This window comes from Enhydra lutris, unplaced genomic scaffold (genome assembly GCF_002288905.1).
Source record: "Enhydra lutris kenyoni isolate GAN:26980312 unplaced genomic scaffold, ASM228890v2 scaffoldscaffold13, whole genome shotgun sequence".
NCBI classification, from domain to species: domain Eukaryota; kingdom Metazoa; phylum Chordata; class Mammalia; order Carnivora; family Mustelidae; genus Enhydra; species Enhydra lutris.
Window position 1 is genome coordinate 35,143,383 of NW_019154097.1, and position 12,206 is coordinate 35,155,588.

Here is a 12,206-nt window from a genome sequence, read left to right on the forward strand (position 1 = left end):
TCCGCTATAGTCAGTGTACCTGTTCCTCTGGAGAGGAGGGCAGAAGCAACCAGGCTTATTTCAGTGGGTTCCACAGTTTGCAAGACTGCAGGAAGCCTCCTTTAAGGGAGGGGGACACTTTAATGGGTGTGTCTCCGGCTTCTGGAAAGGGCAGGAAAGAGTTCTTTCATTGGAAGGGGTGTCCTGGGAAACACCACCAGTTCCTCCACCATTTACTAGAACTCAATTCCTGAAGTGAGAGGGGCTCAAAAGTGGTCCCTGGAAAGGGGATTTGTAGATTTGTGTATTTCAGATTGTGGCTATTGGCTCTGGGACTTACTTCTATGGCTAAGGGCTCAGCTTCTTCGAACTTCAGCTGTCTTCTTTCTGAAAGACCAAATCTAACCAATGTAACCAGCAACTCAGGGACTGCCAAGTATGGCTTTGTCCCTGTGACAAAAGGAAGGAGTCTGCCGGGCACATTCAGGTGGATGAAGTGTGTGTGTGTGTGTGTGCATGTGTGAGAATGAGTGTGTGTGGCACCAGATATCATCTCTATAGATAGAAATAAAACAGACAAACATCAATGTCTTGACTTGTTGTTTTGGGGACAGTTCCTGGGCTCAGCAAATTCAGAAAAGATAGCTAATATAGTAACAGCTCTAAAGGAAGGTGTCCTATGTGCCAGGCTCTGTTAAACTTCATTTACTCCTCACAACACCCTATGAGGCTGATACTATCATGTTACCTTATTTTCAAAATGAGAAGCAGGGGGGCGCCTGGGTGGCTTCGTTGTTAAGCGGCTGCCTTTGGCTCAGGTTATGATCTCGGGGTCCAAGAAGGGGGCCCACGTCCGTGGGGAGTTTGCTTCTCCACCCCACCCCCATCATGCTCTCGCTCTCAAATAAATAAAATCTTAAAAAAATAAAAACGAGAAGCAGTCTTGGAACAGTTAGGCAATTTGCTGAAAACCAAACAGTAAGAGGCAGAAGGCCCCCCCGCCCTCCAGTTAACCCACAGGCTCCAGATGAATTTCTGTCCTAGAGCATTTATAATCCCAACACAAACACCTGTACGGTGGACTGTCGTCAATCAGCATATCCGGACAAGCTGAATTCTAACCCCGCCTTCACCAACACTTTGCGAATGCGGGGCACTGGGGAATTTTCTTGATTTCTCATCAGTTAAATGGCAACGATAAACCCCTCGGCAAAGAGGATGCGTTGGAGCTTAACGCGTGTGAAGTGTTTTGCACTGTGCCCGGGCTCTTGCTCGGGAAATGATTACCCTGAAAGCAGTAGACAAAGGTGATGTTTGGTACCCGTTGCCCTGCCCTTTGGACCCCTGCGCTTAGAGCGAAGAGGCTCCCGAGGCCCCCATCCACCCACTTTCGGAACCTCTGTTCCTCCTCGCCCCCCCTCCAAAGCCTCTCTCAAGAGCTGCGCCCTGGAGATGTTGGTCAGGTTCCTAACTCCTCTCCTTCCGGGACTGTTAATAACCACGTGCGCTCCACTGTAACTGCGAGGCTTCAGCGCCCCAAGGAGCGCGGAGCAACGGAGCAGGGTGCCTGACCACTAATCACACACAGTGGGCGGGAGCTCGGCACTTCAGGGCGCAGGCGCATCGGCCCGGGGCTACGCCCACCTCCCCCAGGCCCCTGGCCAATGGGAAGCAGTGGCCTGGAGAGCGCGCGACTTCAGTGGGTCGCTCAGCCTCCTCGGTCCGCAAGGCGGCCCGGGGCGCGCGACGTCACCAAAGCGCGCCGGAAATGTGGGGCCTGCTGCGCGCCGCCCTCGGTGAGGAAAGGAAGTTGGCCTCAGAGCAGCCTGGGCCGTGTGGGTAAGGCCGCGCGCGGGCGGCGGCGGCGGCTGCTTCGACCAACTGAGGGTAACGCGATGGGAGACGAGATGGATGCCATGATCCCCGAGCGGGAGATGAAGGTCAGAGACTGGCCGGGGCCTCCCTCCCTTCCTTAGGCCCGGCGTTGCCTTGGAACCCCGCTGAACGGCGCAGCGCGGGGGCCGGCTACCCGCTTCCCGCCTCCTGCTTGAACTGTTTGCCGCGTTCAGAGTTCTCGCCGGCGCGACCTGCTGTACTGTGCCGTGCGGCCGGCGCGATAGCCCCGCCGAATGCAGTTTCTCCGTCCCTTCCTGGTCTTGTGCGCGCCGCTTGAGTTACCCTAGTTACTTTCATGTGGCGGTCGGAGTCGTGGTAATAATGACTGTTTATTGAGCGTTCAGTGTGTGCCAGACATTGTGGTACTCATCACAGCGGCCGTATGAGTAGTTGTTCATAAAGGGGAGCACGGCGAGGCTGGGAAAGTAGCTTACCCAAAGTCACGTTCGATAAAGGGGCTGAAATCTAGGTGGTTTTTTTAAGACCCTGTCTTGGACACTCACTGCACTACCTCTGTAAATCGGTCCAGGCGTGCCTGACGCAGAGCCAGGGTTCATCACCCGTTCTACAAAACCTGTAGTAGAACAGAATAGAAGGACTGCTTTGGTACTGGGAATCAGGGTACAGTCGGGAAACTGAAGAGAAGGGCAGGTGATCCAGGTGACGGTTACGAGTGAGTTTCCGGAAGCTTTTAGGCGATTGAACCCGTCACTGAGGTGCCTTTAAGGAGTAGTAATCCATCCCATATTTAGAGTAGTGATTCTTCTTTGTTGAGAATGACTGGTCGCGAGCGGGGTGGGAGCGGTGAGCCAACCAATGAGAGCGTGTCCGTTTCTCAGCTACGCTGGGGCAGAAGGAGAAAGGTTTCAGAACCACAGACTTGGACGATGACAGTCTTCCTTTGAGTTACTGATTATAACAGAAAGAAATGCTTTCCTGTGCCTGTTCATCCCAGTGTCTCTTCACACTCTTGTGTCCACAACCCAAAGTATTTTTGTACTTCTCGTCCTGATAATCCTAAACACCCTATTTTAGGATTATCAGGACGAGAAGTACAAAAATACTGAAAATTTCATTCTACTCCTGTATGGTCTCATCTGGAAAGCTGTGAGTTTCTGGTCGCATTACTCATTTGGAATTAAGAAGAGTATTTAAAAAAAAAAAAAAGGAGTATTTCAGTTCATGCTTTCAATATTTAACAACAGTTTGTTTGTTTTTTTAAAGATTGTATTTATTTATTGGACAGATCCCAGCAAGGGGAGCAGCAGGCAGAGGGAGAGAGAGAAGCAGCCTCACCAAGCAGGGAGCCCGATATGGGGCTTGATCCTAGGACCCTGGGACCACGACCCAAGTTAAAGGCAGACACTTAACAACTGAGCCACCTAGGCACCCCATTAACCACAGTTATTAAGCACCACTCTGGGTCACATGACCTGGAAAATAGGGTGAAATACCATGAAATAGGACAAGATTATGAATTAGAATGTGCAGCACATGTGGTGGTTAGGACAATAAAGTAGGAGTTCAGAAAAGGAAAGATCAGTGTGAGCTGGATTAGTTAAGGAAGACTTCACAAAAGAAGTTTTAAAACTTTATTTCATTCAGTCGACATTAATAAGCCCTATGCCAGGTACCACAGTAGGCACAGGAAGCTTAAAAACCACTGAGCCACACATCCCTTGGTCTCAGGGTAATATTCATTTTGTTATACTGGAATTAGGTCTTTTGGAATATAATGACAGACATGATTTAATTTCCTCTTTTCCCTGAATTGATCTTGGTTTCTTCCCTTAACAGGATTTTCAGTTTAGAGCACTGAAGAAGGTGAGAATCTTTGACTCGCCTGAGGAGTTGCCCAAGGAACGCTCGAGTCTGCTTGCCGTGTCCAACAAATACGGCCTGGTCTTTGCTGGTGGAGCCAGTGGGTTGCAGATTTTTCCTACGAAAAATCTTCTGATTCAAAATAAACCTGGTGACGATCCCAATAAGATAAGTACGTTACTTAATTTTGTTGCACGGTAGAGAGAGTGGTGTAGTGAAGTGCTAATGTGGTGTCCTTTCGCAGAAATCATTTTAGTATATAAATTAAAACTGATGTTACTCTTCCCGTTGATCCCCCAGAAGAATAAGTTCCAGGTAGGATGCTGGAAGCCTTTCTGGTTGTTCTCTTTGGTCCTTTGATGAGTTGTTCCTCTGAACTCAGAGGGAAGAAGAATTGACTGTTCTACCATGCTTTTATTTGTGCTCGGTGGAACCTGGGTTCGGGATGCCTAGGAGAAGGGTTTCGTTGCCTGGCGTTCTAGTTTGCGCAGTAGTACCATCCAAACACAGGAAACGTCGTTGTAAAAATATGGGTACAGGACGTTATTATTAACTAGGGCAGCAGCCCCAGTTTGCGTAGGTCATACGGGGAAGAGTCTGGGAAATTTAATGCATCACTGTCCATCTGTAAGAAAGCTAAGATTTAGCTGCATGAGCAGGTATCAAAGCGTGCTCGTATGTTTACGTAGATGTGAAAATTGTTTCACACAGACCTGGGTAAAGGGTTTGTGGCTTATGCTTCTGCTTTGTCTTTTTTTATGTTTTCTTAGTTGATAAAGTTCAAAGCTTGCTGGTTCCTATGAAATTCCCGATACACCACCTGGCCCTGAGCTGTGATAACCTCACACTCTCCGTGTGCATGATGTCCAGTGAATATGGTTCCATTATCGCTTTTTTTGATGTTCGCACATTTTCAAATGAGGTAAGGTACTGGCAAACTCTAATGACAGCATGAGACCTGAAAAGATCTTCTGGTATTGAATCATAACCTAGAATTTCCTGGGTCGACCGTTGGAATCATTTTCTAGATTAAAGTATGGGTTTAAAAGAAAATCCTTAACTGTAGGATCGTAGATCCTTGAGATAGAAGGGACTTCAAGAAATTCCTTCATAACATCTGCCCCAGGGTGTTTTGTCTCATTTACAAATGAGACAGCCGGAGCCCAGGGATCCTTAGGTGGCTAGCCCAAGGTTGTAGAATTAACAGTAATGTCAGAAATCCTACATCCTGGGTCTCTGACCACTTCTGGTAGTGTTCTTCCATTCTAAGCAGTTTCATAATGAAAACTGTCACTAATTTGAGTCTTTATACTGACTGTCTGCCAGGCCCTGCACTTTATATGCCTTGTCCTCACTCATACGTATCATGGCCTTACAAACGTGCTATTATCTTCATTTTATAGATGGAGAGACAGGCCCAAAGAATTTAAACATCCAAGGACCCAACACTATTAAGAAGCAGAGCCAAGATTTTAATGTTATATTTGCTTTTTACTGATTAATTTGCATTTGTGTATTCCCCTGCTGGGAGTCCCTCCAGTGTGCTCAAATAATTGATTGCCATTTTTTAGAGTTGTGTTGAAATCGTCTACAGCAAATAGACTGTTGTGTAGAGCTCATTTATTTTTGGTCATGGAGAAAAGTGAACTGTAATTTGAGAAAACTTGCACGTTCGATGATTTTCCTCTATTAAATGTCTATGTGTTTATTAATTTATCAATTTATTTTTGCTTCTGGACATTTTTTTAAAAGGCCAAACAGCAAAAACGCCCATTTGCGTATCACAAGCTTTTGAAAGATGCAGGAGGCATGGTGATCGATATGAAGTGGAACCCTACTGTTCCCTCCATGATGGCAGTTTGTCTGGCCGATGGCAGCATTGCTGTCCTGCAAATCACAGAAACAGTGAAAGTGTGTGCGACTCTCCCTTCCACAGTGGCAGTAACATCTGGTGGGTAATAAAGGCTTTCACTCCATAACATACAGTAATGGTAATCTACTTAAAAATTAATTCCTAGAAATAAACGCAAATGGGGTTTTTCATTTTATATGTAGTTGTCTGGTAGAAGGGGAGAGCGTTGTTTATTTCCATAGTGAATGTTTGAAGCCCTGTAGCAGACATGATTTAACTTGAATGTGTGTGGGGTTTTTGGGGAAAGAGATCTTTTGGTACAGCTGGTTTAGAGATGTGTTTTTGAGAGTGATTGTTTCTGGATCCACAAGGACGGTGGAGAGTACACTGAAAAGCATGAGGAAAGCACTACAAATATCAAGTATGAGTAAGAGAATGATTTCTTGATACTTGAAAACCTTTATTCTCCTTCTTTAAAGATTATAGAGTTTTCTGTACTTTCCAGCTTTCTGGACGACACTTCGTTGAAAAAACATTTTTAGAAGTTGATTTAATGGCCTAGTGATGAGTTGTAATTGGTTTGTATTGTCAAAATGATCTTTTTTTTTTTTTTTTTTTTTTATTTTTATTTTTGCCAAGATATTATGGATCTATAGCCTTCCATGGACTGACAGAGGATCATGAAGTGGTGATTTTATGGCTGTTTCAGTACAGACCTCACTGGTTTGCTCCATTCTCTTCAGTTCTTAACTGGCAGCGTTTTCTTCTTTGCTCAGTGTGCTGGAGCCCCAAAGGAAAACAGCTGGCAGTGGGGAAGCAGAATGGAACTGTGGTCCAGTACCTTCCCGTAAGTCTTGCCTTGGACTTCAGGCCTTTTCTTAAGTTACCCACTGTTTTTTGGGATGGTTTGGGGGTTCACTGGTGGTCTTTTCTGTTTAGATATAATTTATGCTCACTGCAACAAATTCATCAGTAAACAAGTAAATGCAGGAAAGGGTGGAACTCTTCTTTTCTGTCCCATAGTCCTTCCAGGGGCACGCTCTGTGTTTTATTTAGTGACAGCCTCCAGACTTTTCTGGATGCTTATGCAAATAGTCTGTGTATGGATGTGTTACAACATCTGCCGTACTGTTTGTCTGCTAGCTGAGTTCATCTGAAAGGTCAGTTTCTCCAACTATAGGCCCCCAAGACAGTGGATGCTCCTGTCACTCTGTCATCCTCTCCCGGTGGTCTTCTTGAGATAATAGTCACAGATATTCTTCAGTATAAATTGGCAAAGAATCCATGTGTGTTCATTCAAGCCTGGACGGAAAGGAGGGTCCACAGGCAGTACCAAGGCCTGTGTTGCTGTGCATTCCTCCTCTAAAGACCGTTCTCTGTGGGTGTAGAGCAGGGAATGTAGTGGTGTGGGTTTGACATTAAGGTTTTATTTCTCGTTATTGCAAAAAGTGGTTATATGAAATTTGGTACATACTCTTCTAGGGCATTAGCCTGTCAGGAGATTATTGGCTTAATTTTATTGGTTTTCTCTTGTCCTTTTTTGTCTTAAACGTCATACTTGATCAGGGTCTTTTTTCCAGTATATTATATATGGAACCGCTTCATTCTGTTGAGTGACTGCATAGTAGTCCACTGTGTGAATGTACCATAACTTACTTCTCTGTTCCAGTGCTGGTGGCTGGCTGTGTCAGTGTGGGTGGCTTTGCTAAGATACACAGTACTGGCTTGAGCATCCTCTCTCTCTACGCCTGCACGCATTTGTGGGAGATTTCAGGAGGGCGGGATCCTGGATATAGTCATTCACTCTTCCCTGTGTTCAGTCTCTCCTGGCTGGGAGATGAAACACAGTGGTTTCTGGAGGGAACATGCTGGGTTTGGCAGAGTTTCATTGGTTCAGGTTTATTTATTTGACACTCCCCACCCCCCCAATCTCTTTCAGACTTTGCAGGAAAAAAAAGTCATCCCTTGCCCACCGTTTTATGAGTCAGATCATCCTGTCAGAGGTAACCCATCTGCTTTTCTTACTGAGTCGACCTCTAATGCGGTGACAGTATTGCAGAAATTTCACATCGTGTGATGCGGCTACGTGCCCATTCAGGAAACTGTTAGCACCTGCTGCGTGAATACTTCCATTATTACAGTTAGCTAATTAATTCAGTGTAACAGTCATCCTCTGTTAGACACCTCTGTCTTGTGGTAAATAACAGTAAATGGATCCTGATTTTTTTTATTAGGATTGTTCAAAATTTGCCCTCGTTGTAATCCGCCAGAAAAAAAATACCACTTTGGGAGGAATTTGGGCTTCTTGAATTCTTTGTATTTGTGAATTGTGTTTAGTCAGTGAAATCTGGACCTTTGTTAAAACTACAGCACTCTGGTTTTTTTTATCCATGGGCTGTTTATTTTTTAGCATAAAGGAGTTACTCCAAACATAAGATACTTTATCAGAGTTTGTGTGTTTCAGTTCTAGATGTGTTGTGGATTGGCACTTACGTCTTCACAATCGTATATGCTGCTGCGGATGGGACCTTGGAAACTTCTCCGGATGTGGTGATGGCTCTCCTCCCGGTATGTGTATGAAAGGGACATTTTTGTCCTATGAGAATCATAGAGGTCCTCTAATAAAGTTCAAGGCTTTGGGTTCAGTTTCCTTTTTTTGCTGGTAGGGTTAGTACAACTTCAAGTGTAAAACTTAAATGCTGTATCATTGGCCTGGGGGCCAAAATTATGGTGTCTGCTTACAGCATGTTTTCCTGTTTAGTCATACGGTGAAAATAATCCTAAAAGTTAACTTTTGCTTATGCTGGAAGCTGGGAGTCCTGGTAGATGTTAACCTGATAGATTTTAGGAAAGCAAGAAAACACCTTGTTTTTTTTTTTTTAAGATTTTTAAAAAATTTTTTTATCTGGGAGTGAGAGTAGAGTGAGTGAAAGAGAACACGAGTGAGGGGGAGGGGCAGAAGGCAAGGGAGAAACAGACTCCCTGCTGAACAGGGAGCCCAATGTGGGGCTTAGTCCCAGGACCCTGGGATTATGACTTGAGCTGAAGGCAGACACTCAATTGACTGAGCCACCCAGGTGCTCCAACACCTTGATTTTTAAAATTCTCTCATTTATGTTTATCTGATGTTTATCAGATGCCTGCAGCGTGCCAGGCACTGCTTTATACAGTGGTGACCGCGGCAGAGTCCTTGCTTTTGTGGGTCTGACATTCTGATGAGTGTGCTAGTCAGCAAATAAGTATAGATCAAGGAATGAGAAGGGCGATGGAGGGAACGGCGAAGGGTACGGGGTGGATGATGACAAGGGACGGATGACAGAGGTGAGGTGTGCATTGGGTGCTCAAGGAGCTGTTGGAGCAGAGAAGAATGACCTAAGTTATTTTGAAATGAATGAGTCATTTTGGAAACTGGGAAGAACATTAGTAACAAGATCTATGAAATGTTACTAAGTTGCAGGAGCATTTAAAAAAAAAAAAACAAATGAGGTAGAGCTTGTATTTTCAAATCACTACTGGCTCTCAAGGTCCAAAAAAACATTTACAAATACATAAACAAATGTGTAAATGTAACAAAAGTGGGAGTTGCACGAGTTACTCTGTCTTGCAACCTTGTTTTACTTAGTGGGAAATTGTAAGCATCTTTCTGAGTCCCTGAATACAATCTGTATCTGGCTTTTTGGACAGATCCTTGACTTGGTTCCTTCACTGTTGGATGCTCACGTAGTTTTCAGTGTTCTCCTGTTCTAAGGAATACCACGATGTGTTCTTTTATGTGCATTTTATGCAGCTATGCTTATTTTTTAGGATAAATACCTAGGAATGAGTTTGGTTGAGTGGTAGATGCTGAGCTTTGCCAAAGTGTCTTTTACAAAAGTTGTGGCTGTTTATACATCTCCCACCAGCCGTTGCCCCACATGTGTCGAGATGCAGTGGTACCATTTTTAATCTTTGCCAGTGACATGTAGAAAAGGGCCTTGTTTTTTTTAAGTCTTGGGTTCCTGATAACGTTGAACTTTCAAAATAATGTTTATTGCGGTCCTTATTTCAGGAGATCATAAAAATTTCCTATTCCCAGGGATAATATTAGCTCTGGCATTTCTGGACTCTTTCTTAGGTTCCGTGTCTTGGGCTAGAGGCTTTACATGTATCATTTTGTTCCACACTTAAGACAGCCTGTGGAGTAGTTCAGCAGGCCCACCACAGACGTGAGAAAACTGTATCAGACAGGCTGAGCAATCTGTCCGTGCCGGTCCCACGGCCAGAAAGTGACAAAGCAGTTGGAGTCCAGTTCGGTCAGTGGCCAGCATTCAAGTTGCCCAGCTACTCACCTCTGCCTTTCTAGTGTGTTGTGTGTTCAGACGTAGGTTTTTGAGGGAATTTTCTCTTAAAACATAAGTGGTTTTCTTTTTTGAGATCCTTATCTGTGTAGCATTAAAGAAAAATTGCACGTGGGATTTTTTTGTGTGTTCTCCTTCTGTTTATTGTAGAAAAAAGAAGAAAAGCACCCAGAGATCTTTGTGAACTTCATGGAGCCCTGCTATGGCAGCTGCACGGAGCGGCAGCACCATTACTACCTCAGCCACATCGAAGAGTGGTGAGCTGGGAGCCAGCAGGGCCGCCTCCCCTCTCTGTCGGGTCCCACCCACAGTGCTGTGTTCCAACTTCACAATTTGTTTATTTTCTTCTTTAAGATTTTGTTTATTTATTTGAGACAGAAGGAGCAAGAGAGCAGGAGTAGGGGAGCAGAGGGAGCTGGAGAAGCAGGCTGTGGGACTCGATTCCAGGACCCCAGGATCATGACCTGAGCCAGAGGCACACACCCAATTGACTGAGCCACTCAGGCACCCCTAAAATTCTTTTCTGTAGGAAAGGAGAACGGAGAATTGAGATGCCCTTGAACATATTTTCCTCTGATGCTGGATAACTCCTCTCTGACTAATTCCGTTTTCCCAATCTTAAATTACCTAGATCAAATACTTAATAATCTTAAAAACCCTCTTTTGTCAATAACCCCAGTGAAGACTTAGGACAATATTGATATTTAAGGAACATATTAAAGTTTTTTCTCTGACAGAGGCAGGGCAAAGGGTCGTAGGGGATAGGGAGGGAAAAAATGAAGCACGATGGGATCGGGAGGGAGACAAACCATAAGAGACTTAATCTCATGAAACAAACTGAGGGTTGCTGGAGAGTGGAGGGGGTGTGGAGAGGGTGGTTGGGTGATGGACATTGGGGAGGGAATGTGCTATGGGGAGTGCTGTGAAATGTGTAAGCCTGATGATTCACAGACATGTACCCCTGGAGCAAATAACACATTACATGTTAATAAAAAAAAAGTTTTCCTCTGAGAGCGAAAGCTTTCCCTTGATAGATGGATAGCTAGAAGCAAAGCTTTTTTTCTGAAAATTCACCAGATTATTCTGTTAACAGGGTAGTAGATTATTGGAAATTCTGACTTGATCTTGTCATGTCTCTGACCTTCAATTTAACAGTTTTCCATTTTTCTTCCTTGAAGGGATTTAGTGCTGGCTGCGTCTGCGGCTTCAACAGAAGTCAGTATCCTTGCTCGACAGGCAGATCAGGTAAATTTCACTCTTTGGTCGCTTTTCTGGGGTACTTTTCTGAGAAAGATTCTGGAGGGAGTTAACTCATGGAGAAGGTTTAGATGAAGCCTGCTCCATTTGGATGAGTTTCTGTGTGAGAACAAAGCTGACACTTGGCCAGTGTGACAGAATGCCTTGGGCCAGGTGGCTTGGATATCGCGTTGGACAGATGTGGGTTTCAGACGCAGCAGCTCCTGCACTGTCATAAAAAACTCTTCTGTCCTTTCCAGATCCACTCACAATCTGTGGAAAAACATACGACGTAATCACCTTCTCCCAGGAGCACATCTGGGTGTATAGGAGGGTTTTTTTGCCTTGTTCTGTTTTACCATCTTTATTTTCTTCCTGTTGCTTGAGCCTGCCCCTCTGGTCAGTCACCTCTAACCCATCCTTGATTAATGGAGAGAAACATGCAGATCGTGTACCAAACTGTGACTCAGCAGCAATACTTTGTAGTTCGCTTTGAAAAACCACCAGAGAGCTAAAAGCACTTGTGTGTGTAAGCGCCGCCTCTTTTCTCGCACTCTGTCCTCCTTGCAGACTGGAGTCAGGCTGAGGAGATTGTGGTAGGCCATCCTAAACCCGGGTAGGTTATGCAGAGTGAACACAGAAGGATGTGGTAAAAGGGAAGTTTTTCTTCTTTTTTTTTTTTTTCTTTAAGATTTATTTGTTTATCTTAGAGAGAGAGCATGTGCATTAGTGCAGGGGGGAGGGACAGAGGAAGAAACTCAGGCAGACTCAGCACTGAGTGCAGAGCCCAATGCAGGGTTCCGTCCCACAATCCCAAGATCGTGACCTGAGCCGAAACTGAGAGTCAGGTGTGTAACTGACTGCCCCACCCAGGTGTCCCAGGAAACTTCTAAAAACTCTGCCTTGAGTTTAAAGACATTGTGTGCACCCCCCGCAGAGAGACTTATGCCTCTCCAACCATTCGGGATTTATCCCTCATTCTCTGGGTGGCTAGGCAGTTCGCTGTAAGTACGTGGCTCTTTTAGTGGCTAAGATGGTCCACTTTGGGGTCACAGGCTAGAGTTCATCGGTCTGATGTGAAGTTT

The 12,206-nt window shown here is 45.0% G+C and overlaps 1 protein-coding gene across 6 annotated transcripts in view; it reads left to right on the plus strand.

Annotated features, from left to right (window-relative positions):
• Positions 1-1,834: 1,834 nt before the first annotated feature.
• LOC111145520 (nucleoporin 214) overlaps positions 1,835-12,206 on the plus strand; it is a 99,547-nt gene continuing 89,175 nt past the window's right edge. For all 6 annotated transcript variants that reach the window (XM_022500413.1, XM_022500414.1, XM_022500415.1 and 3 more), the window contains exons 1-9: positions 1,835-1,919; positions 3,673-3,868; positions 4,467-4,618; positions 5,449-5,647; positions 6,325-6,395; positions 7,488-7,551; positions 8,013-8,116; positions 10,036-10,142; positions 11,064-11,130. In XM_022500413.1, coding sequence (XP_022356121.1) covers positions 1,875-1,919; positions 3,673-3,868; positions 4,467-4,618; positions 5,449-5,647; positions 6,325-6,395; positions 7,488-7,551; positions 8,013-8,116; positions 10,036-10,142; positions 11,064-11,130 — 1,005 coding nt within the window. In that variant the 5' untranslated portion in view covers positions 1,835-1,874. The remainder of the gene's footprint in view (positions 1,920-3,672; positions 3,869-4,466; positions 4,619-5,448; positions 5,648-6,324; positions 6,396-7,487; positions 7,552-8,012; positions 8,117-10,035; positions 10,143-11,063; positions 11,131-12,206) is intronic.